General features: G+C 43.9%; 1 protein-coding gene across 1 annotated transcript in view; it reads right to left on the reverse strand.

Moving 5' to 3' along the window:
• The window catches only part of Col22a1 (collagen type XXII alpha 1 chain), a 214,831-nt gene that overhangs the window by 151,485 nt on the left and 40,378 nt on the right, over window positions 1–22,968 (reverse strand). The window contains exons 8-15 of the mRNA XM_052160898.1: window positions 22,114–22,230; window positions 17,486–17,530; window positions 16,362–16,424; window positions 14,544–14,582; window positions 5,135–5,188; window positions 4,931–4,984; window positions 3,772–3,825; window positions 3,292–3,336 (exon numbers count right to left, since the gene is read on the reverse strand). Of these exons, the coding sequence (XP_052016858.1) occupies window positions 3,292–3,336; window positions 3,772–3,825; window positions 4,931–4,984; window positions 5,135–5,188; window positions 14,544–14,582; window positions 16,362–16,424; window positions 17,486–17,530; window positions 22,114–22,230 (471 nt within the window). The remainder of the gene's footprint in view (window positions 1–3,291; window positions 3,337–3,771; window positions 3,826–4,930; window positions 4,985–5,134; window positions 5,189–14,543; window positions 14,583–16,361; window positions 16,425–17,485; window positions 17,531–22,113; window positions 22,231–22,968) is intronic.

Genomic DNA, 22,968 nt, shown 5'->3' on the forward strand with positions numbered 1-22,968 from the left:
GATAGAGAGAAGGAGGGAGAGAGGGAAGGGGGGAGGGAGGGAGGGAAGGAAGGAAGGAGGGAGAGAGGGAGAGAGGGAAGGAGGGAGAGAGGGAGGGAGGGAGATGGGGAAGAGATAAGAAAGACAAGCTAATCAGACAAACAGGAATAGCAAGGGGATTGAGATGACAACAAGTAGAGAAAGAGAGAAATATAGAGAAAGGAAGGAGGCAGGAGAAGACAGAAAGAGAAAAAGAGGGTGTGACAGAGATAGAGAGAGACAGAGACAAAGAGCCAGAGAGACAGAACACAGAACCATGTCTGAAGCTGGGATGCTGAGGGAATCCCAGCTGGGATGCCAGCTGAGCTAAGGCAGCAGAGGGCAGTGGGCAGGCTGCAGCCACATGCCACCAAAGGCTTTCTACCCTATCCCCTGCTGTCGCACTTCATTGGTTACAGCACTGTAACCAAGAGTGGAGATCCATGAAAGAGGCTAAGGAACCCAGGTTCTGGGTGAACTGGATGTAGTGAGCCTCACAAGGCCCTGCTTCCCACTCTTACCATACTCACGTCAAGCACTGAGCCTCTCTGACTCTGTTTCCCCACCCACAAATGGAAAGCAAGTGATTCCTCTGAAGATGAGTGGTTTTACTATATCACGATCAGAATAATGACTGGCTGGCAGAATGTATATGTTAAAAGATAAGCAAAATGCAGATGTACTACACGGGATAAGGGAGCCAGGAGCCAGGTTAGTGTGGCCACACAGAAAGAGCAGCATAGGACAACCTGGGGAATGCGGAGCTCTGAGTTCTAAACCACAGCTGTCTCCATATCTAGGCTCAGTTCTCTCCTTTTGTTGAGATAATAAAACAGGAAAATGAGATAATGCAATTGCATATAAAACCGCTAACTGGCTTGTCAAACCTGCTGTCAGGGACTACATGCAGCAAGGATAATTCTTAGTTCAGTCCAGCACAAAATTGCAAACTTACTTAAAATTTATGAGTCTCAGCAGGTATTTATTGATTTATTTATTATGTATTTGTAACTCAATCACATCATTCTTGAGCCTGGACTTTGTAGACAACAATACAGTGGTGTTATGTAAATAGGGACATGCCTGTGTGGTCTCTGCTTCCCATATCCTTAATTCAGTCGAGATCTATGTTTTAATCTGCTGAAATGAGAATCTACCTATGACAGAAATATACAATGAGCCACTCATGTGTGGTGAAGGAAAACCCAGCCTCTGAAACCGAATGGAACAAGCTGGCTCCTAGATGGCTTCCCAGAGATAATGTAATGTTCCCAGCCATAGGCCTGTCTGCAAAGTCTATGGACCCTGAAGGAGTCCACTGGCAGCTTGCTATTCCCCATGTCTGACAGCAGAGGGTACAATTATCCTATTCATAGAGGAATGGACTCAGTCACTGCCATCCTGGCTGATTAAGATCAATAAACCAACACCTGTGTGGTCATTAGTTTGAGTTCTGGGAAGTTAAGACCTCATCCAAGGTCTCAGGCTCTAAGATAGATATATCACAGCCAAGAACATCTGACTCCAAAGCTGGGACATGACTCATTTCACTAGGCCTACCTCACCTCGAGCCACTCTGCAAGAGTGGAACAGCTGCAGCATCTCAGAAGCCCAATTGTCTGGTCAAGGACACTAGTGGGCTTGCTCCCTTCTGTGCCTTGGTAGATATATCTTACAGATTGCTAACCTTCTCATACCCAGTAAATAGCCTGAACAATCCGCATCTCTGTCCCTTGACCACAGGGACCTCCTTGTACTACAGGAACTTCAGGTGTCTCCTCGGACACCTGAGAAAGGTCTATCTCCCAATTTTAGAGAACACACTCTCAGGGATGTCAGTTACCAGTAACAGAGGGAACTGGGTTCACAACCAATGCATACTGGAATGAGGCCCAGCAGACGGAAGGACCTGTGTCTCAGGAGAAGATCGAAACCTCCTTCCTGCTGATATAAGAATTCAGAGTGGTTCTTGAGAGCATTAGCTATTTTAAGAATACATCAAACATAAGAACTGGAAAGGGGGTCTAATTCAACATATTCAAAGTTAGGAAAATGGATATTCAGAGAAGAATCCAGCTAATTCCAAGCCACTCTGCATGGCAACCAGGATGACAGAAGCCACGTTATACTTATTTTCAGATTATGTGATTCTAGATATAAAGGACTCTGACAGTTCATCCAGAAAACTCCTATTGCTGATGAACATGTTCAGTAAAATGACAGACATAAAAATAACACAAAACATCAGTAGCCTTCAGGTCAGAGAGGTTACTCAGCACTTAAGAGCACTGGCTACTTTTGCAGAGGACCCAAGTTGGCTTCCCAGGACCCACATGGTAGTTCACAATGGGTTATAACTCCAGTTCCAAGGATCGGACTCCTTTTCTGGAGTCTACAGGCACTGGACATCCATGTGGTACACTTACTACATACATGCAAACAGGCACCCATAAAATAAAATTAATAAATCTTGTTAAAGGACATAGGTAAGCACGTGGGTGAGTGAAATTAGCTAGGTACCTATGAGGAAGTCAACAGGATTATGCCAGCATCTAGGCTATAGATATACCAGGATGGAGAAGGTGGAAAAGTAATCTTCACTACATTCCAAGTATACTGAAATTGAACTATATTACTTAATGAAAACATCCTACATAGGACTGAAGAAACGTGCCGCACGAAGAGAGAGTGAGTGGGATGTGGCCTACCAGAGCATCAGGATCCGTATGAGGAAAGGAAGCAGGAGCCAGTTCTACAAAGCCCTTGTCTGAGACTTTAAAAGCTGGGTCAGGGAGGAGGACTGAGAGCGATCACCAGCCACTATGTGAGGAAGGAGATTTACAGCCCTTGACTTCTAGAGAAACTCTGAAGAGACCTGGCATGACACAGATCGAAGGAACAAGTGAGAGCTAAGAAATTGTGTAAGTTTCCATGTAAGCTGTGAGTCCCTGGCACCAACGAGGCCTTCTGAGCTCTAATCCAGGGATCCTTGTCCTAGAAATGCTACCCTTTCCTTGGGCATGAAGTCTGAAGGCCATAGCAACCAAGTTTCTGGCCTTCTGTGCAGTTTCTTTTCAGGACATGAGATGAGCTAGCACCTGTACACCTGCCATGCACCTGTGCACATACATATGCACACAGACACATACGTGTGTGTACGCATATACCTGCACATGTACACATGTATGCACTGAGTGAAGAGGTCCTGCCATTCTCCTCTCTCTCTCTTTTCCATGGAAGTGGTACTAACTGACCAGTATAGATTATAAATACCTTTTCTCCTGGAGGCCCCCTTTCCCCTCGTTCTCCTCGAAGACCCTGGGGAAATAAAGAACAGTATCATGCCTTCGTGTGGTTCATCTCTTTAGACAAAGGACATCCTGCCACCTGTATGGTATCTAGCCCTGGTGTGGGGGCCGGGGCTTTTCTAGACTCCACCTTCCTGACAGGAGTGGATGACTGTACACACGGGTTAAAAAAAAATGGCTTATACCAAGTATCTGACACTCCCAGGTTCTCCCCTGCTTCAGTGGGGAAGGGAACCCCAGGAATGTGCATTTAAACTTGTTCCCTGGTGACTCATGAGTACCATGGCATTTAAGAATTTCTACTCTAAGAGAAACTAAGTGTTCCTTAGCATCCAACCAACAAGTGCTTACTGCATAGGTTGAGGTGAAAGACTGGCTGGGGAGACAGTTCCTAACACCAGCAAAGAGGGACAGAGCCACTTCCCAGACAAGTGTCTTTACTTACTGGAGCTCCAACTTGTCCAGCAGGTCCTGGTAGTCCAGGAGGTCCCTGGGGCCCCTGCAGAAGAGAGTCCACAAAGAAGGATAGGGTGGAAAAACAAACAGGTAAGAGCTTCTCAGCCAGTGTTCTTTCACAAGTACATGGTTATACCTAGGCTACTTGTGCTACCCACAATCCCACGGGGTTCCCAGTCCATGCTTCCTAACCTCTGCCTCATCGCCCATGGCTGGCCCTTCCACGTGATACCAGGTGAAACCCTAGTCAGAGCCTGGCATGGTGAACTCCAAGGGAAGGCTAAGAGCTCTGCCTCAGAGCTATTGTGAGCCTACATGCAGCCAATTGCCCTCCACTTGCTCCAAGTCCCTCAACCTTCTCATGATCTGACTCCAACAGACTAGTGGCTTCAGAATCTGTGCAACTGATTGCCATGCCTGGTGGTTTCAAGTTGCCACATGGTTTGTGCATCCTGGGGAAGTTCCAACAAATAGCCTCAGCATTCTGAGCACAGTCTGGCTGACTGGAAACTTCCAGTCAGAGGACAGCACGTTTGTACATATCTATTAGAAATCTGCTAGAATTTTTTTTAAAAAGGTCATTTCTTCTGTTAAAGCTATCCCAAATTTCATAAACTACCCAACGCAAAAACAAATGAAATTCATATCATACTACACAGAGAGAGAGAGAAAGATAACACACACACACACACACACATATACACCACAAACATAGACACACAAAGACATACACACCACATACACACACATCACAACACAGAGGCACCACACACACACACACACACAATCACACACCTACATGCTTTAATGCTTCAATGATATGAGTCAAAAATAAAGAAAATGAGGAAGGATGCTTGGGCCATACATTGCAGTGGCATCCTGGATACCAGGCACCAATGAAAAAGGATGACCCCTCAAGTTTCTATTGCTATAGAGAATAATAATTTTTAAACTGCATGACCCACTATTGTAAGGATGTACGAGGAATTATATATGTGCATACATATGCCCATATTATGAAGGTGCTTGAGAAGTAGGCAGAAACACATCCAAGCATCTCATCAATGCCTAAAGCAAATGGTTTTGCACCTCCTGCCCCAAGAACTGCCTATACCTTGAGAATATAAGCAGCTCCCAGCAATACGTACCTTCATGCCCACCTCTCCGGGCAGTCCTGGCTCTCCTAGCTCTCCTGGCTCTCCCTGCACAAAAATCAAAACATGGTCACAGACAGCACAATGCATACCAAGGTGGCTGCAAGATGCTGAGGTGTTGATTCCCCATAGTTCAGAACTCGTCAGGAGTGAGATGACTACCAGAGATAATTGCTGAGTTGTGACAACAGAACTTACTCTCATGCCTTTACTGCCGTCTCTTCCAGGAGGCCCAGGTGGGCCCAGGGATCCCTAGAAGAAGAAAAAAAGAGAATACCAATTGCAGTGGGGTAGTAAAGAAAGCATGATCTAGGGGGAAGGGTCTGGACCAGGGAAATAGGTTCTCTTTACCATTGAGTGTTCCTGTAACCTCAAGTATGCTTTGTTGACAACAGTTCTCCATGCCATCTTTACCTATAGCACCTTTTCATAAGCACAGAAGAGACAGCAGTGATACAGAGGGCATATGAAGGTGGGCAACAGCTTCTGGGACCCTCAAGAAGAAAGCTGGGTACCATACAGAACGCACAAAGGTGTTTGCTGGTAAGCAGTAGCTATGGCCAAAGCCACTGGTGGCCTATTTTTCTTTCACTATGGGCTCAGAGGAGTCTGAGGGTTAGTCACTCATGTGGAAAAAAAGGAGGCACCTAGACAAGTCTTTGGTCAGCAGCTTCTATAGCTATCCAGGATTTTGGGAATGGAAAGAGGTTTATTGATCTCTGGACTCATTTGTCATCCTTATGTGAAAACAATGAGGTGCATGACTAGGAAAGTTTCCCAAGAGGAAGGATTGCTCTGAATGGAGTGTTTCTGTGATCCAGTTTCTAGGACATGTATCTCTATAGGGCCTTTTGGGGTCAGACTGTATAATCATCTTCCCTGGGGGAGTGCCACCATGACAAGGTGTCCTTCCCTAGTTTTCATTTACATATCAGCAAAATTGGGGAGAGGGGAACACCTTACTTGCTTCTCCAGAGATAGGAAGGGCTAATTGCTTAAGGTAGGGGTGAGTCTTGAAGAGACTGAGCATTTGTTGTATGCAAACAATTCACAATCAGATATTTCTAGTAAGAATTGGCAGTGATGGTAAACCTATAACAATTATGATTGCTTAAAGAAACAACGAAGATGCTACGACCCTGGCTTCAATTGTTATCGCATGATTATCGTGAGCCCAGAGCTAGATGCTATGCTCCGCAGGCAGCACCACCATCGACATTAATCTGTGTCTCACTTAGCTCATGAAACAAACAGCACAGGAAGGTGAGGTTCCGCCCAAAGCCACAGTGTTTACTGTGGAGAGCTTGACATAGGGCCCCAGAAAATGCCCTTTCACTTCTGCCACAACATCTGCACACACATGAGTCCAACAGCTACTCCACAATCCTGCAGATCAAATGCTATTAGACCCACTCTAACTGTGCTTGTCATGGAGCCTAGAGTGGTCTCTCAAGACCATCCAGAAACCCACAAGGCAATATGAAAAAGGCTGGAAGAATTAATTCTGGAATAAACCATCACAGCTCATATCCAAGGACCATGTCTTCTTCCTTCAGCCTCAGCAAATCCCACTACACTAGAAAAATGTCAGTCCTTTTACAATATAGAGTTAACTATCAGTACAGGGACAAGAAGTTGAATCCATGGTCAAGAATAGGGAGAGATCAAAACTCCCTGTGTTGTACCTGTCTCCAAGGCACATGTCCAAAATTACATCTTTGTTATTCATCCATCCATTGGAAGTATCCTGGCCTCCTTAACTCTATCTATATCCTTCTGTCCTATAATTAAGTCCAAGGTTTTCCAAATACAGAAAGGTCACAAAAAGAAGTATGCCCCGTGAGAAACTTCCCTTCAGAGTGCTTCATTCAGAACTAGGTCTATCTGGACACTTAGTGGAGAGTTTATCCAACACACTAGTTACCCACTTGAAATAGCACGTTCTTGAAAAGGCCAGTCTGTCTTCTGGCTCCTACAGGTTTGGATATTCTGCAGCTGAAAGCAGGATAGAGGTGTCAGATGGACTCCTGCCTTGGGAATAAAAGTGAGGACAGCAGGGCACAGTTGGTCCAAGGGGCGTCTAATAAAGGGAGATGCGGGGGTGGGGGAGAGACAATGACAATGACAAAGAGAACTCTAGAGAGTTCCGGAACCTCTGCCTGTCCTCACAGTAGTCTCTTTTCTAGCTTGTTGGTTCTAGGACAGAGACGATCAGAGGAGGTGCTTATTAGTCTGACCCATCCATTACCTTGGATCTCTGAGAGGGGAAACAAGAGGGCATTCCTAGTGTCTTGATATGGCACAAGGGCCATGCGGATGTTCCCTGGACATCAATCCTTTCTAGAGCCATTTGGCTTTTAAGGGAAGGTTGTGACAGACTCCTGTTCCAAAACACACAGCCCACATGAGCAAAATGAACTGCCTAGTGTGCAGGAAACAGAATAGTCTTGAGAATAGCAAACTATAGCTTTAAGCTCTCCCTCATTTCAGTCTTGATGGCCTAAGGCAAGGCTATTGACAGGCTCTGTCATATCTATTTGTGGGGAACTACACCTACCTTGAGAAGCTAGCCTGGCCAAGGATGTGGATAACTTGGCAATTTCAGTTTCTGATGAGTAACAACTGGCCATATAATGATTTGTCAAAAGTACAGGTGATCCATCCTTATACAACAAATACTAAAGGATTGTTTTCTTAGTCAGACATGTAACAGTTCCCCATCCCAACATGTGTTTGTGTGTAATAATTTTTTTCAAATTAAAATTTATCATTTTTCCTTTTCATTTCCCCAACCTCTCTCAGGTGCCATCTCACTCCCTCAAATGTATGGCCTATGTTCCTCTGTTACCTAAGTGTGTATATGTACTGTGTGTGTGTATGTGTGGTGTGTTTGTGTATGTGTGTGTGTGGAGTGTGCTCCGTATGTGTGTGTGTGTGTGTGTGTGTGTGTGTGTGTGTGTGTGTGTTCCTAAAAAAAAAAAACTGTTCCATCCATACAATGCTTCTTGCATGTATACAATGTCAGGCCTGATCATTTGGTATTGGATAAACAATCGGGAGGTTCTTCTCTGGAGAAGACAATTTCTCCCACCCTCAGCATCCTTGGTTGCCTATAGTTTTTTTGTTTACGGTTGGTACTCTTATGATCTCCCTCTTCCACATGTTAGCATGTCTACTGGTGTTGTCCTGGTTTAGGCAGCTATGCTGATCAAGCTTTGTGGGTGTAGATCCCCTGATATTTCTAGGAGATGCAATCTCACAGCAAACTTCCTATACCTCCAGTTCTTAGACTCTTCCGATCCTCTCTTCCTCAGTGATCCCCGGTAGGTGCAGAAGCTGTGTTATAGATATACTTTTTAGGATTAGATAGCACTAAATCACCTCTCTGTGTTATGATCAGTTGTGGTCCACTGTAATGATATCTGTCTTGTTAGACTGGTGGAAGACGTATGTGCTCTAGCTGAGCTGAGGGACGATATGATGTATGAAAGGTTGGAAAGGGTATGGCTACGTTATATTTATATCATTAGAGAACCAAGCAGAAAGCAAATAGACAAACAAACAAAAACTCCCCCCCCCAAAACAAAACAAAACCATAAAATACACAAACAAAAAAACTTACCTAGTCTGAGCAATTTCCATCCTGAACTTATATTATCATGACATGCATCTTTCACGTTCTAGGACCCTGTAATCTGACACCACAAAATACTGCCTTGCCCTCACAGTACATCTTCCAAAATGGTCCAAGTAGATTAATCTACAGCTATACTAAGGGTCTTTGAATCTGAGCCAACCTGTTTATGTGCCATGAAGATTATCACTGACCTTCTCTCGGCCCCAGTCTCCTTGTTTGTAAGATCACTTCATACTGCTTACAGATGGAAAATGAGTGTGCACGTATTTCATACAGTATAAAATATTATAGAAGCCGTGGATATATCTCAGTGGTAGAGCACTAGCCTGACATGTGCAAAGTCATGTTTGATCACCAGCATCACATGATCTATCACCTATATACCTATATATCTGTCTCCCTGACCCTGTCTATCTATCTATCATCCATCCATCTACCCATCCACCTACTATCTATCCATTCATCCACCCACCATACACACACACACACACACACATATCCACTCACCATCTATCCATTCATCCACCACCATCAATCAATCTATCTTATCTATCTATCTATCTATCTATCTATCTATCCATTCACCCATATACCCACCCCCATCTGTCTGTCTGTCTGTCTGTCTGTCTGACAGTCTATCCCCTATTGAAAACTAACAGAGCTTCCTTCCTCGTGCTTAACAAGCTGACTCACTAAGAATGTGAAGGCAAGAAGTCTGAGAGTTAAAGTCAGCTGGGCTATACAATGAGACCCTACCTCAAAACAAAGTAAAAATATAAAACAAAATTATCTCTACCACAACCACAAAGTGAGTCAGTAAAGAGTGGAGAAAAGAATGGCGACTTCCCTGGTCTTAGTAAGGTCGGCCTGGGAAGATTCTCAAAGGGAATGACCGTAATAAAGTTTCCAACGACAAACCAGAGCAGGCAGGAAGGGAAAGGACAAAGAAGGAAGAGAAAGGTCTGGACTTCCATGTGTCCTCTGTGGTCTGTTAGCTTAGTGGAGTAACACAATCTCTCCCAGAGTCTGACTGTTGGAATTCATACGTCGAAACCTAACCTTCATGCAGCGGTATTTAGTCAGGACCCTTAGGGAGTGAGGCTAATGCATTCAAGAGTACGTTCAGGGGAACTGGCTGGCCTCTTTTGCAACGTTATGTCATGGCCATAACTGAAGAACACATCCTTCAGCTGACACTGAAAGCAGCCATTGCCATCTTGCATTTCCTAGTTCTGACATGGTGACCAACACATTTCTGTGTGTCAGAATTAGCTATTCATTGTTGACACATGATGTGAGAGGAAGAATTATTTGTTTTAGAAGTATAGCCATCTATAGGATCCCCATGACCCAGTGGATAATGCCATACCCATGTGCCTGTGGATAGCACTAATTAGATTCAGTGGATTAAAATGAAAGAAAGAAAGAGAGGAAGGAAGGAAGGAAGAAAGGAAGGAAGGAAGGAAGGAAGGAAGGAAGAAAGAAAGAAAGAAAGAAAGAAAGAAAGAAAGAAAGAAAGAAAGAAAGAAAGAAAGAAAGAAAGAAGGAAGGAAGAAGGAAGGAAGGAAGGGTAGGAGTAAATGTGACAGGAGGATCCTGGGAGAAGTGGATATGATTGACATATATTGTATACCTATATAAAATTTTCAAAGAACAAACTAAAATTTACCCTACCTTTGTTTTTTTTGGCTTTAGCAACAACATCGAACTAAAACATGTTTCCTATGTCTTGACTCTATTTACTGCAGAAGGCATGCTACAGAGAGAAATCTGATTCTGGCCCAAGAGTGGCCAGGTAATGCTTTCAAGACAGGAAAATTTAAGTCAAGCAATGTGTTACTGGTATTTTGGGTGAGATTTCTAAGCCTGCATATTTCACTTATAAGAAAGAAATTATCCGTTTGTCTATTTGAAAAATTGCAAATAGGTAGAGTGCTTGTATCCACTGCAAGAAGACCACCAAGGCTGGTAGGAAAGAGATTTTCCCAATTCCAGGCTTAAAATTCTAACTCAAATTTGTAGATTTGATTCCAAGTCTAGACTTTGATTTCTCTATCCCATAAAAGACATCTAGTAAGACATTACTCATACACCACCACCCACTTGTCAGCATCCCAAGCCTCGGGGACTTTGGCACTTCATTGAGCAATGTAATTACCAGATAACAGATGTCTCTTGCTCTCTTGGAGAGCTGACTGCCGTGGCTCATTTCAAAATGGCCCCCAGCTAGAGGGACTATGCCAGTGTGATACTTCATCTAACTGGCAGCAAGCATGCCAAGCAGACCCTCTGAGAAAAGTATTAGGAACATTCTAGACAGAGGCCCTCAAAGTGAGAGGATCCTGGACCAGTTCTAGCAGTACAGCCTGGAACCTGATTAAGCAAATTCTCTCACCCACAACAGTCTGAATGAACAAGATACTTTAGGATCTAACTAGTTGGTTTAATACATCTCCAAGGTCGTTCTTTGCTGGCTCAGGCACAGACAAATGCAGACTATGCAGTCAGACAACATGGTCTTACACTCAGCCTCGATCACATACACTGGTAAATTCAACAGTTCCAAGACTCACTGCAAAATAAGAACAAGAATGTCCAGCTCAAAAGTTAAGCTAAATGGTGTGCTAAATGCATGAATCCTGGGAGGAAGTAAGGGCTTATAAACTGTTGATTCTGCTATTACTCTTAGATGTCATGTGAATTATTTTAGATATACTGAAGAAAGGACTGGCACCTATGAGATCCTTTCAGCGTACATGCTCTCAGATTTCTGGGGTCTTATATGCTGCAGAACTCCTCCTCCTAGCAGGAGGGACACAGGAGAGTTCTGATATTTTGCAGCTGCCAACCTCCTAGGATAAAGAACTAATTAGCGGCAAGGGTGTAAAAGATGTCATTTGGTATTAAAAATGGAACACTGCTGGTGTAAGAGTAATTATATGTAATGCCCATAAGCTCTTTTCACAAATATAAGTCATTTATTTTCATTAGTTCATTTAATCCTTGCAAAAACCCATCTGGTTCTAGTATTACTGTATTTGCCAAGCCACAGAGGAGAAAAGCCAGGATTAGAGAGATGAAGTCATGGTCCCTTGTCATGCAGCTGCTAAGTAACTGAGCTAAGGTCTGGATCTCATAAGTCTGTGCCTAGGGTCCTCCCACTTAGGGTGACTGAGCACTCTAGTAATTCAACAGTTACCTTTCCCATGTAGACTCTCAACCTCTGGTTTGAAGCCCTTAGTCTTATGACTTTGCAAGCACCTAAGTGTCACATGAAGGGAAAAGAGAAATTGACTACGTTCTCTGTTCCCTTTCAGCCCTGGGTTCTGAGATTCTTGAACTCAAACGACTCCCAAGGTGCCCTTCAGTACCACAGACAGTTCCTAAAGTTCCTTGGTTTATTCTTTCCATATTTGCCCTCAGCATGCAAGAAGGCTAGGTGAAGGCATATAAACAAACAAACAAACAAATTTTCTCCTAGGCCTTTTTAATTTTTGTAAAAAGTAGGAGAAACTTGGCCATAGTTGTCCAACTCAACAATCATATAGTGCACTTTCACATACAAGCACACACAAGGAGCTTGGCATACCAATCAAGCCAACTAAGAATAGAGCAAGAAGAAGATGACACTATTTATTGTACCTTCAAAGCTTCATATATGCAAACACAAATGCCATTTTATCTTTCTGTCCAAACGCTCTACAGTGGGGAACCATCATATAAAAGGCATCTACACACAGCAGGGCTCCGTCTTCATTTTACCCAACTTTACAACTTTTCTTCCATGAACTCTTCTCAGTTTGCAGCTTCAAAGAGAACCTGCTTTGACAATACCCTACGGGTGACTGCAGTAGGCCAAAAAGACCCATTCTTTTACAGTGCAGTGGGGTGCCATGATGGGATCAAAGAAGTGACAGCATGAACATAGACCTATATGTCACTAGCATGGTCTCTTCTAGTCACAGCAAGGTCAAGTGAGAATGTCCCTTTAGATACTGGCTGTCCCATTTGTTACACAGTGATCATAGTTACTGCCTTGGTGTGTGTGTGTGTGTGTGTGTGTGTGTGTGTGTGTGTGTGTGTGTGTGTTGAACAGTTCTGCCTAGGTTGATCAGGCTGGCTTTGAACCTGCCATCCTCCCAACTTAACTTTCCAAGTAGCACTGATTACTTGCCTGCATGTCCAAGCTTGCTTTGTGACATTTCCTTTTCCCCAGACACTTATCCTCACCTCTTCCCACTTCCCTTGAGACTTAGAGGCAGGTACTGCACTAATTTCTCTTTCCCTTTCACAACCTAGGTTGCATAGATTTTACAAAGTTTTGGAAAGTTGCAAAATACTCTATTTCTGGCCATTCATTGTTTTCCTAATCATGATTTTGCACCGTGGGGTTCAACTGCATTATTTATGTGTAATTTTCACACTGTGTTCCCTACATCATCATTTGTTTCTAGCTGCATATATACATTATTCACATGTTTTAAGTCTCACTAATAAAGTCTGTTTGGGTATATAAGCATGCATTTCTTAATGCTTCTTAGAATAAATGTGGAAAGAAAAGTACAGATGGGCTCTCCCTGAACATCTCTTCACATTCTCATAGATAAGGTCCTGTATGACATAACTATCCATACACCAGGGGATTATATAGCCCATCGGAGAGCATAGCAACATAGAATCTGCCCCCATAAGAGCCAGATCTCCAATGACTTCAGTGACACACATGCACGCTGTGAAGTCTCAAGGATGCCTCTCAAGGGCAAGTGCATCATTTTGAACACATTAGTAACAATCTCAAAGTCAGCAGTGATGTGGCAGTGCTACAGTAAGGGAAAGAAAAGCACCTTCCCATGGAGTAATTTAACTAAGAGTGAGCTCATACTCAATTCCTCTACTTCTCTCTCCCTGTGTATTCTACCATCTCCTGATTATTGTATTAATCTGAATCTATGCCTGTCTGACCACAGTCTAACAAAGCTATGTCTGTGTGTCCCTAACAAAGGTGTTTGTTCTGTACTTATTCAACAGCACAGAAAGCATCACTGGGGGATAGGAACAGTGTACATTACAGAAGTCTTAACTGAGTTTTACAAGGGATGAACGTACTGAGTCTAACTGGCTCCAAACACTATCAGCAATATCTGAATGTTATATCTTCAATATTACTTATGGATAGTCATTTTGTACAGTTGATTACAATGTAATAACTCTTTCCCACATGTATTACCATAACATGCACACACACACACACACACACACACACAATGTATTACTCTGGGTCAGGAGCACACACTCTCCTCCAGTCCTCTCTCTGACCAATCATAACACATCAACCGTACCCTCAGCATTATTCCCTTTAAGTCATCCCTTGACTTATTTTCAGATTTCTCTGGGCAGTCCCCTCTCCCATCTCTGTTCTTGCTATCTGGGCATCCTCAGCCTCCTGACCACACAGAGTCTTTTCATTCATTCTCTACCACAGTACATGAATCCTAAATATGTTTTGAAATCTGATGTCCTATCGGGTGGTCCTCAAGTAGTTTATCTGGCTCTGTCCCCATTCAGCCGAGTACCAGGAGTTATTCTCTGCCCTGAGCACTGTAAGCCAGCTTTATATAAAGCAAGCCCTCCTCCTGTTCTACTCTCTACTGGGTTGTCCTGACCAAGCCACTATATTTCTCAAGAACTGCTAGAGTGGCCTATTTTCTAGTAGACTGTATAATGGAACCCCAGGACATTCAGTCCCTGTTCCTCACATCTCACAACCACCATTTCCTGACTCAGCCTGCTCTCCAATCCTGCTGTGTCTGTATTTGCTTTTCCCACCCAACTCAGGGGACACACAGAAAGCAGGTCTGTAGACAAGGGGCTTCTTTTCCCCATTCAATCTATGAAAGGGTAATGTTGCTGCAAATACTTCTCACAAATCCACCCCTGAGCCTTGGAGAAAAGCAATAAAAGGAGGCTCACCTTCTCACCCTTTCCCCCAGGGATGAATGGTCCTCTCCCCTAGAGAAGGAAAGCAGAACACACAGTAAGGTTAGTGAGGAACATCTCTGTAGTGTGGCATCACCAGAAGGTTCAGGCAAATACATACTAGCTCATTAACTATGCCTTCCACCTCTGAAAAAGATGGGCTGTTACTCACTGTGGATTCACATGAGTGTCTTCTCAATTAATTTCCTAATAACTTAACATTCTAGATACTATCTGTTGTTTTCATAACAGCCTTATCAGGATATAATTTGCATACCATATGATTCGCCTATTTAAAGCATCTGCTTAAATAAATTTCAATTACTTACAGAGTTATACAACACTAATCACAATCAATTTCAGAGCATTTTCACCTTTTCCAAAAGGAGCCCCGCCTACTGGAAGCTATTCCCATTTCCTATTCCCAGCCTCAGACAAACACTAACCAGTTTTCCATTGTAAACATTTGAAATAATGCCCCCTTAATGACCACCTTCCCTTGCTCAGCAAAGTCTTCTAAGATTCACCCACATTGTACCCCATAGCACAACTTCCCTTGTTGCAGAGCAATATAGGAATTTAGAGACCCAGCACACGTCATTTACTCATCCCTTATATGTGGCCACTGGGTTGTTTACATTTTATTATTGAAGTAATAGCACTCTGAAAGTGTGTGCTAAAATCTTTCTGTGAGAATGCACTGTTTCTTTTGAGAGGGACTGAATACCTATATGACATGGTAACTCTGTTTTTTAGCTTCTTTCAGAGGCTGCACAATTCCCCAGTAGCACTGTTCTCCCAGTGCACTGCATGGTGGGTTGCTCTGGCTTTCATTGGGAGTGAAGTATGCAAGATTGCAGCCACTGCTGTAAAGCTGTCTAGTTCTCCTTTGCACACTACAATTGTATGTTATGCCTCTTGAGGCTCTGCTGCCATTTGCTTATGTTTATTGTAACATATCTTAAAGAAACTTTAAAGAACTGACTATCCCAAACTACCTCCTTTTATAAACTGTTCTGTCCTAAAGTCCATTTTGTCTGCTAATGGTATGTTCATACCAATGTTCTGTTTTCTAAATTAAAAATTGATTATTTTCAATTCCCCCTCCTTCTTGTGTATGTTCATTATGTGTATGTGTATTTGTGTGTGTGTGTGTGAGAGAGAGAGACAGAGAGAGACAGAGAGAGAGAGAGAGAGAGAGAGAGAGACAGAGACAGAGACAGAGACAGAGACAGAGAGAGAGAGTTTGAGTGCACATGCATACACTCTTGTTGGGGATAGAACTCAGGGCCTTGTGTCTGCTAGGCAAGCGCTCTACGACTGAGCCACACTCCCAGTTCCCTGTTTGCATTCTTGAATGTAAAGTATATTTCCTCTAGACAAGATGGTAATCAGACATTTTACATCCTGCCTGAAAAATCTGCTTTTTAGTTGATCTATTTAATACACTTGTTAATAATGCTCTTATTGACATAAGTAGATTTATATCCATTAGAATAAGCATGTAAGATGTTCAAAGTGTAGGGGACACTACTAAATGGCCAGTTTTGGGCATCACAAGGGTATGGCTTTGGAAGGACAGAACTCTGGGGATAGAATGAGAGGCAAGGCAAAGAGTGCTATGGCCATGTCCAGCAGGTGGAGAGGAGAGGGCTTCATCCCATGGCTCAGATGCACTCAGTGTCTTCATTCGCCAGGCTGTCAGTCCACACTTGCTGATCAGTGTGACCACACTGGGATGCGAGTGCAAGCCCTGGGCCTTCTACACCAGCCGTGTGGCCCATTGATATAGAAAAACAGCCTCTAACTTACAGAGTCTCCTTTCTCTCCCTTGGGTCCAGGAGCACCCATCAGTCCAATGGGTCCTGCATCTCCCTAGAGGGTTAAAAGCAAAAGGAGCATTAGGTTAGACCCTCCCCAAAGCTATCCTAGACTTCTGTCATTACAGGCCACTCACAGCCAACCTTGCCCCAGTTCCCTAGGAGAACTGAAGATATCCTGAAGTCATCCTGGGTGACTGTGTCATGAGGTCACCTGCCCTACCTTGGAAGGGAAAGAAACAACGAAGTCAAATTCCCTCATGGTCCTCGAATGTATTCACAAATCACAGGCCCTGCCAGACCTTTGTATGAATGCTACCAACAATGCTTTATCCTGGAGTCCACATGCTGTAAAGAATGTGTGTACTAATATCATGGCCCATAAATTCAAAACCAAGAAAGACAGGAAGCAGTAAGAAGGAGAGACAGAGAGGCCAAGGTAGGGCGGGAAGTGGGGATGGTATGGAGAGAAGAAGAGTATAATATTCAGATATGATGAGCACATATATAGAGAATACTCTACACATAGATAGAGAATGCAAGAACAGGAGGAGCAAAGAGGCTTAGCTATCTCCATGTCTCTGCCATAATACTCAGCCCCAGACAAGGTGTTAGCTGTGCAAAAGCAAAGAAGTCTCCCATGCAGTGACCTCCCACCCATCAGTATCCCAAGACCAAAACAGTGATGGAGAAGATAGCCTGCTGGAGAATGAGAGGCTGCTTGCAACCAAGAAAATTTGGGCATAAGAATTCAATACAAGGTACACAATTTTAATAAGTCCTACATCCTGTATCCTAAATGCTTCTGGAGACAATAAGCTTGCAAGGATTGATGCAGAATTAACTGACTTTGGAGAGATGGGCCTGTTGGAGCATATGAGTTGTAGGTCCAGGCCTGGGCAATCCTGCCCTCCTTTCTACACATTTTCAGGCTGAGAAGTGCAGCTCTGGGCAGGTCAGAGCCTCGCAGCTTGAACCTCATGTTATTTGTTCTTATTGCAGCATCATAACCATCCCCAAGGCAACTACAAGGCAGGTTGGACAGTGACCTAACACACCCCTGCCATGATTCTATGGAGGCTAAAGAAAAGGACACTATACCAGGCAGGTACTGACCTTCTGACCAGGGAGTCCCACAGGGCCATCAAAGCCCCTCTCACCCTGCAGGAAGAAAGGCAAGAAGAAACAATAAGAGCCCATAAATTAATCCTTCCCATCTTTCATATAAGTTACTTACCACTCCATGGTCTCTAAAACTAGTCTTACGCTAAGTCAGGTTGGTCAGAGAGTGAGCAGAAAATTGCTGACATCTGCTGAGAGTCCTGCTCTCCAAATGCAAATCTGCAGAGATAACTTTCACCATGATCCCCCCTCGGTGCAGCCACTGGGTGACTAAAGATATAAACACAACCAGAAACAGGGAAGGGAAATATTCCATATTCTCATTCACTAGTGGGTGCTAAAGAGTCCCCCCCGCCACACACACATACATGCGTGCATTACATGAGTGCACACACGCGCAAACACACACACACACAAACACATTGGAGAATAGAACAGAGGTTCTAGGCTGTGAATCTGTGAAGTAAGGAAATGGAGAGGGCCCAGAACAGAGGGACCAAGTTTAATTTAGATGGAACTAAACTATAGATATTTGAGGAGACTGGTGTGTTCTTTATCTTGATTCACCATTCCACAAAGAAGAGGCAATTAGAGCATCAGTTTTCACCTTATAAATAAATGATATAATTTATCAATGAACAACTTAAATGAATAAAAGCAAAGTAATTTTAGGGGCTGTTATTTTATCTGGATGTATAACTTAAGTTACAAAGAAAGTTATGATACCTGTTACCACTGTATTTCTGATATCTTAAATATGCTCAGCTTATTAGGAAGTGTGACCTTGTTGAAGCAGGTTTGGCCTTGCTGAAGGAAGTTTGTTGTTGTGGGTGTGGGCTTTAAGACCCTAATCCTAGCTCCCTGGAAGACATTCTCCTGTTTGCTTTCAGAACAAGATATAGAACTCTCAGCTCCTCCTGCACTATGCCTACCAGGATGCTGCCATGCTCCCACTTTGATGATAATGGACTGGACCTCTGAACCTATAAGCCAGCCCCAATTAAATGTTATACTTATAAGAATTGCCTTAGTCATAGTGTCTGTTCATAGCAGTAAAACCCTAACTAATACAGAACTAAAATATGAAGTGTGACATATCCAAAGCAATTTCTAGACATAAGCTGCATTCAAATTTTAAAATATGTGAAAGATCTTGTGTGTTTACATGCTGTGGCCACCTGTACTACTGCCAAACTGAGAGCAAACAAATGATTCTTATGAGTAATGAGAACAATTCAACACTAGGCCATTCTCATCTGATCCCAGCACTAAAAGCAATACTCTCGCTCTTGTTCTAGTTGGCTTTTCTGTTGCTATGATAAACACATAAACACCATGACAAAAAGAAACCTGAAAGAAAACTGCTTATTTCACCTTACACTTCCAGGTCACAGTCCTTCAGTGCAGAGAGTCATAGTAAGAACTCAAGCCTGAAGGCAGTAACTGAAGCAGAGACCATGAAGGGATGTATATTGTTTGCCTCCCCCACCCCCGACTTACTCAGCTTGCTTTGTTTGTTTTATTTTACATTAGTGTTTTGTCCTCAGGTGTGTCTGTGTACCACATGTGTATGTGGTACTAACAGAAGCCAGAAGAAGGTGCCACCCACCCTGAGACTGGAGGTACAGATGGTTGTGATCCACCATAAGTATGCTGAGAATCATACCCTGGACCTCTGGAAGAGTAGCCAGTGGTCTTAACCATTAAGTCATCTCTCCAGCTCTTTAGCTTCCCTGCCATATTGATTGATAATTGATAATTATCAATCAACATCAGTCATATCAATCAAGGCATTGCCCCATTACATGCCCAATGGCCAATCTAACATAGGGAGTTCCTCAATTGAGGATCCCTCTTCCAAAGTGACAATAATGAATGATCAGCATAACTATATTCATAGAGTCCCATTTTCTTCAGAGCAATCACAAGCGTCCTCAGCATGTGCTAATGAGTATAAACACTTCTGTGTTCTTAGGACCTCCTTCAGTGTCTATCAGAATGGACATTGCTCACACCCTTCACCATGACTGATTACAGACTTGTAAACGGGAACACAAAAAGATAGCTGACCTCACTGAAAAGCTAGAAACAAAGTACCCATAGTCAGAGCTCTGCCCTATCAAGAGGACTGTAACATCCTGAGCCTCATGGTGAGTTCCGACAGACACACAGATGCAGGAGGCAGGAACCACACAATCTTCACAGGTGGGCAGGAAGCTGCTCCACATGGTCTATTTCCCAAGTGGAGTGAGTAGGTCTTGTTCACCTGTTTGTAGGAAGATGGTTAGCTCCCTAGGGTGAGACCCAAGTCTCAGGATTCTCTCTCTCTAACCAGACAGGAGACCAAGACTTGAAAAGGCCATATTCTGCTAGTCTTTAAAATTTCAGTGTGAAACATAGAATGAAAGACCTAGCAGGTGTTTATTGTCCATGGCAAGAAACTAGAACTGATGGTGTGAATAGGTTATTGGGTGATAGCACCCAGAATAAGATGCTGAGACCGCAACAACTGAAAAGCTGAAACAGTGGAGCCTCGTTCTGTGAAGGGGATATGAGGATGTGTGACTTTGTTCATCACCCCCATCTGCCAATCTTACTAGCCATCCATCTTTCCAGACTATTTATCCATCAATTCAACCATTATACAATAGTGCAGTAGTTGCCAAGACATAGGTGATATTCAATCTCTGGATCTTAGGACCATATAAAAGAAAAACCAAAGAAATGTTATCAGTCCAGTATGACCATGGTTGTATATCAAAGCCTTTGGGGAATAAAATGAACCTATCTTAGAAAAGAAGGTTCTGGATAGTTATTGAATGGGGAGGGGGAGAATGGTAAGGGAAGAAAGAAAGCACGGAGGGTAATCATAGACAACATCGTGCTCAGCAAAGAATCGCTCACTGCTCGTGCTTTAGACAGAGAGCAGGTGCCAGCTGGGGAAAGCTGCTCAAGGAAAGGGAAACATGTTTCATACAGAAAGTACTATATCTCCAAATGGCCAAAGGTGAGAGAAATAAAGGCCTGTGCAAGAAACCAGCAGTTTTTATCTGATGTGGGAGCTGAGAAGGAGACTGCGACATGAGATTAGAACAACTATGGGTGTGTCATGGGTCACTCAGGAATGGAAGCAATGTACAGGGATCCTTAAACCAGGCCAAGGAAAACAGTGGAGATCCAGGCACTGGTGAGGTAGACTATGGGAAGAAGAATGGCAAACAGGAGATGCCTCTTGGGATGAGAAGCAGTGACCACATGGGACCCACCAGGATCCAGGAGGAAGCATTTGACTGGGGAGGGTGGGGTTGGTTGCATCTTCTATCTGTATACAGTAGTGGGAGAGCAAAACCTCCCCACATCCTTTCCCACAGAAGCTCTAACTGAAGGCGGGACTCAGGATGCTGTGTATTTAGACGGTTGCTTGAAGCTTCACAGGCATGTGGAACGGATTTGTGTACAGGCTGAGGCAGCGTGAGCCCGAGTCTGCAGCTCAAAGAGCAGCTGCCTAGCCTGACTGTGCGGATCCCAACTCCTTTTTCTGACTGCTTCTTCTCTAACCTAGGAACTGGGGGGCATGGAGCATCCTAATGTCACTGACAGTCTGAAAGAAATTCCAAGTTCAGCAAGTTCAGAGTGTAACTGGTGTTTGGCAAGTTGACCCAGAGACATGGCAACTTCACTTGACTAGAAGTTCCTCAGTGACTGTGTCTTCCCAAGAGCCTTGTTCTCTCTGCACAGAACAAGAAGGAATGAAAAGTATGAAGATAACTGGCAGTGGGGGTGAGGAGAGGAAAAGGAACTTAGCCAGATGTGTTATTGCTGCTTAGATCCCCAAAGTCCCTGATCCAGTCACCTTTATCTCTCATTCACTCGGGTTTGGGTATTGCTAGTACTGGGAAGAGCCTCACATGTGTGCTGGCACCGTGCAGATGGGGACAACCACGTGTGTTAGATTAAGACACTGGGAGTACCAGTGCAGACAGACTGTCCCCAGACATTTCTGCTCCTTTCCTTGCCAACCTCATAACAGTGTGTGTGTGTGTGTGTGTGTGTGTGTGTGTGTGTGTGTGTGTGTGTGTGTGTGTGAAAGGCCACAGGTCTATAAAGAAAAGGCAAATGAAAACCTTGGGTACAAGCCAAGAATTTAAATGGAATCGAGGTACGATTTTTCACAAGCATGAAGCACTTTCTAAAACTCCAAATGATGTCCAAACCTTTGTTCATAAACACATACATGCACTTCACACACATAATAACACGTATTCAGATTCAGGAGTGTGGCTAAGCAAAGGAAACAGCAAACATGGGGATGGCCCAAGTAACAGCCAGAGAGAGCCCCGTAACAGATTGTTAGCTGCAGGAAAACATTAATTACATCTAAGCCCGAAAATCTCCCCATTGTGCACACAAGTGAAGAAACAGACATTCCAAGGAACACGGTGGAGTTCTGAAAGCCACTGCGAGCCTGGCGCCATCCTGGTCTGGTAGACCAGGTGTGATGGGAGGCTCCCATTTTTCCTCACTGTCAGAGTGGTCCTGCCAACCGAACTTGCTTGCTGCGTTCAGCTCAGAGACTACAGGCTGGGGACTGAGGCCAGACTATGGAACTTAGGGTAGACTACCTTTTCTCCAGCTGGGCATGAGCAGTTGATGGTCTTCAAGAACCCAATCTGTTCACTCCCAGGGGTGGGCAGCTGTGGAGGTGCAGGTGGCGGCTCTGTCACCACAGTCACCTGACACTGGAAGGAAAAGGTCAAAGAAGTCAGAATCTGACTGTCTCCTGGTAAGGATCATGATCTCCGGGACTATGAAGGACGTGGGCAGGGAAAGAAAACCTAGAAGCTTCCAAGGACACATGAGTCAACAGGACACATCTCACAGCAGGCCTATGGGTCTCTCAAGGCCTTACCATGGATAGGCTAAGCAGCCAAGTTCTAGACACTGGAAAGCTCATCAACCTGGAAGAACCACTTAGCCACATTGGTCTCAGTGTCCACCACATAGAATGGAGACAAGGGTGTTTGTTTCCCTTATCAGTTTCTGAGTCAGAGTGAATGAGATAACCTGGGAATTATTCCCTCTTACACATGTTCCCTATCTTTACCCTCCTCTTCCTACCTTCCCTATTTCTCTCAGCTTCTGTTGCCCCTTCTTTCCTTCCTTCTCCTTCTCTCTCCACACCCTTATCCAGGTACCTATATCCCCAGCCCCTGAATACTATAGGAGTGCAGAGAAGAGCACAATATTGGAGTTCTTACTGCATCCCCAAGCCTGGACTGCCACGCACTGATCATGGAGCTCACCCTTGAGCCCTGGGAAGCAGATTCCATTCCAATCTCATCTTTCAAGCATAACTTGGAACTAGGATTTGGTAGAGAAACATGGAGGAGATGGTATTTAAGAAGTGGCTGATAAGGTAGAAGGGGAGCAGACCCTGCAGACAAAGGCCTGGTGGGTCCAACCCTCGATTCTGAGGC

The sequence above is a fragment of the Apodemus sylvaticus genome, chromosome 17, assembly GCF_947179515.1.
Source record: "Apodemus sylvaticus chromosome 17, mApoSyl1.1, whole genome shotgun sequence".
NCBI classification, from domain to species: Eukaryota; Metazoa; Chordata; class Mammalia; order Rodentia; family Muridae; genus Apodemus; species Apodemus sylvaticus.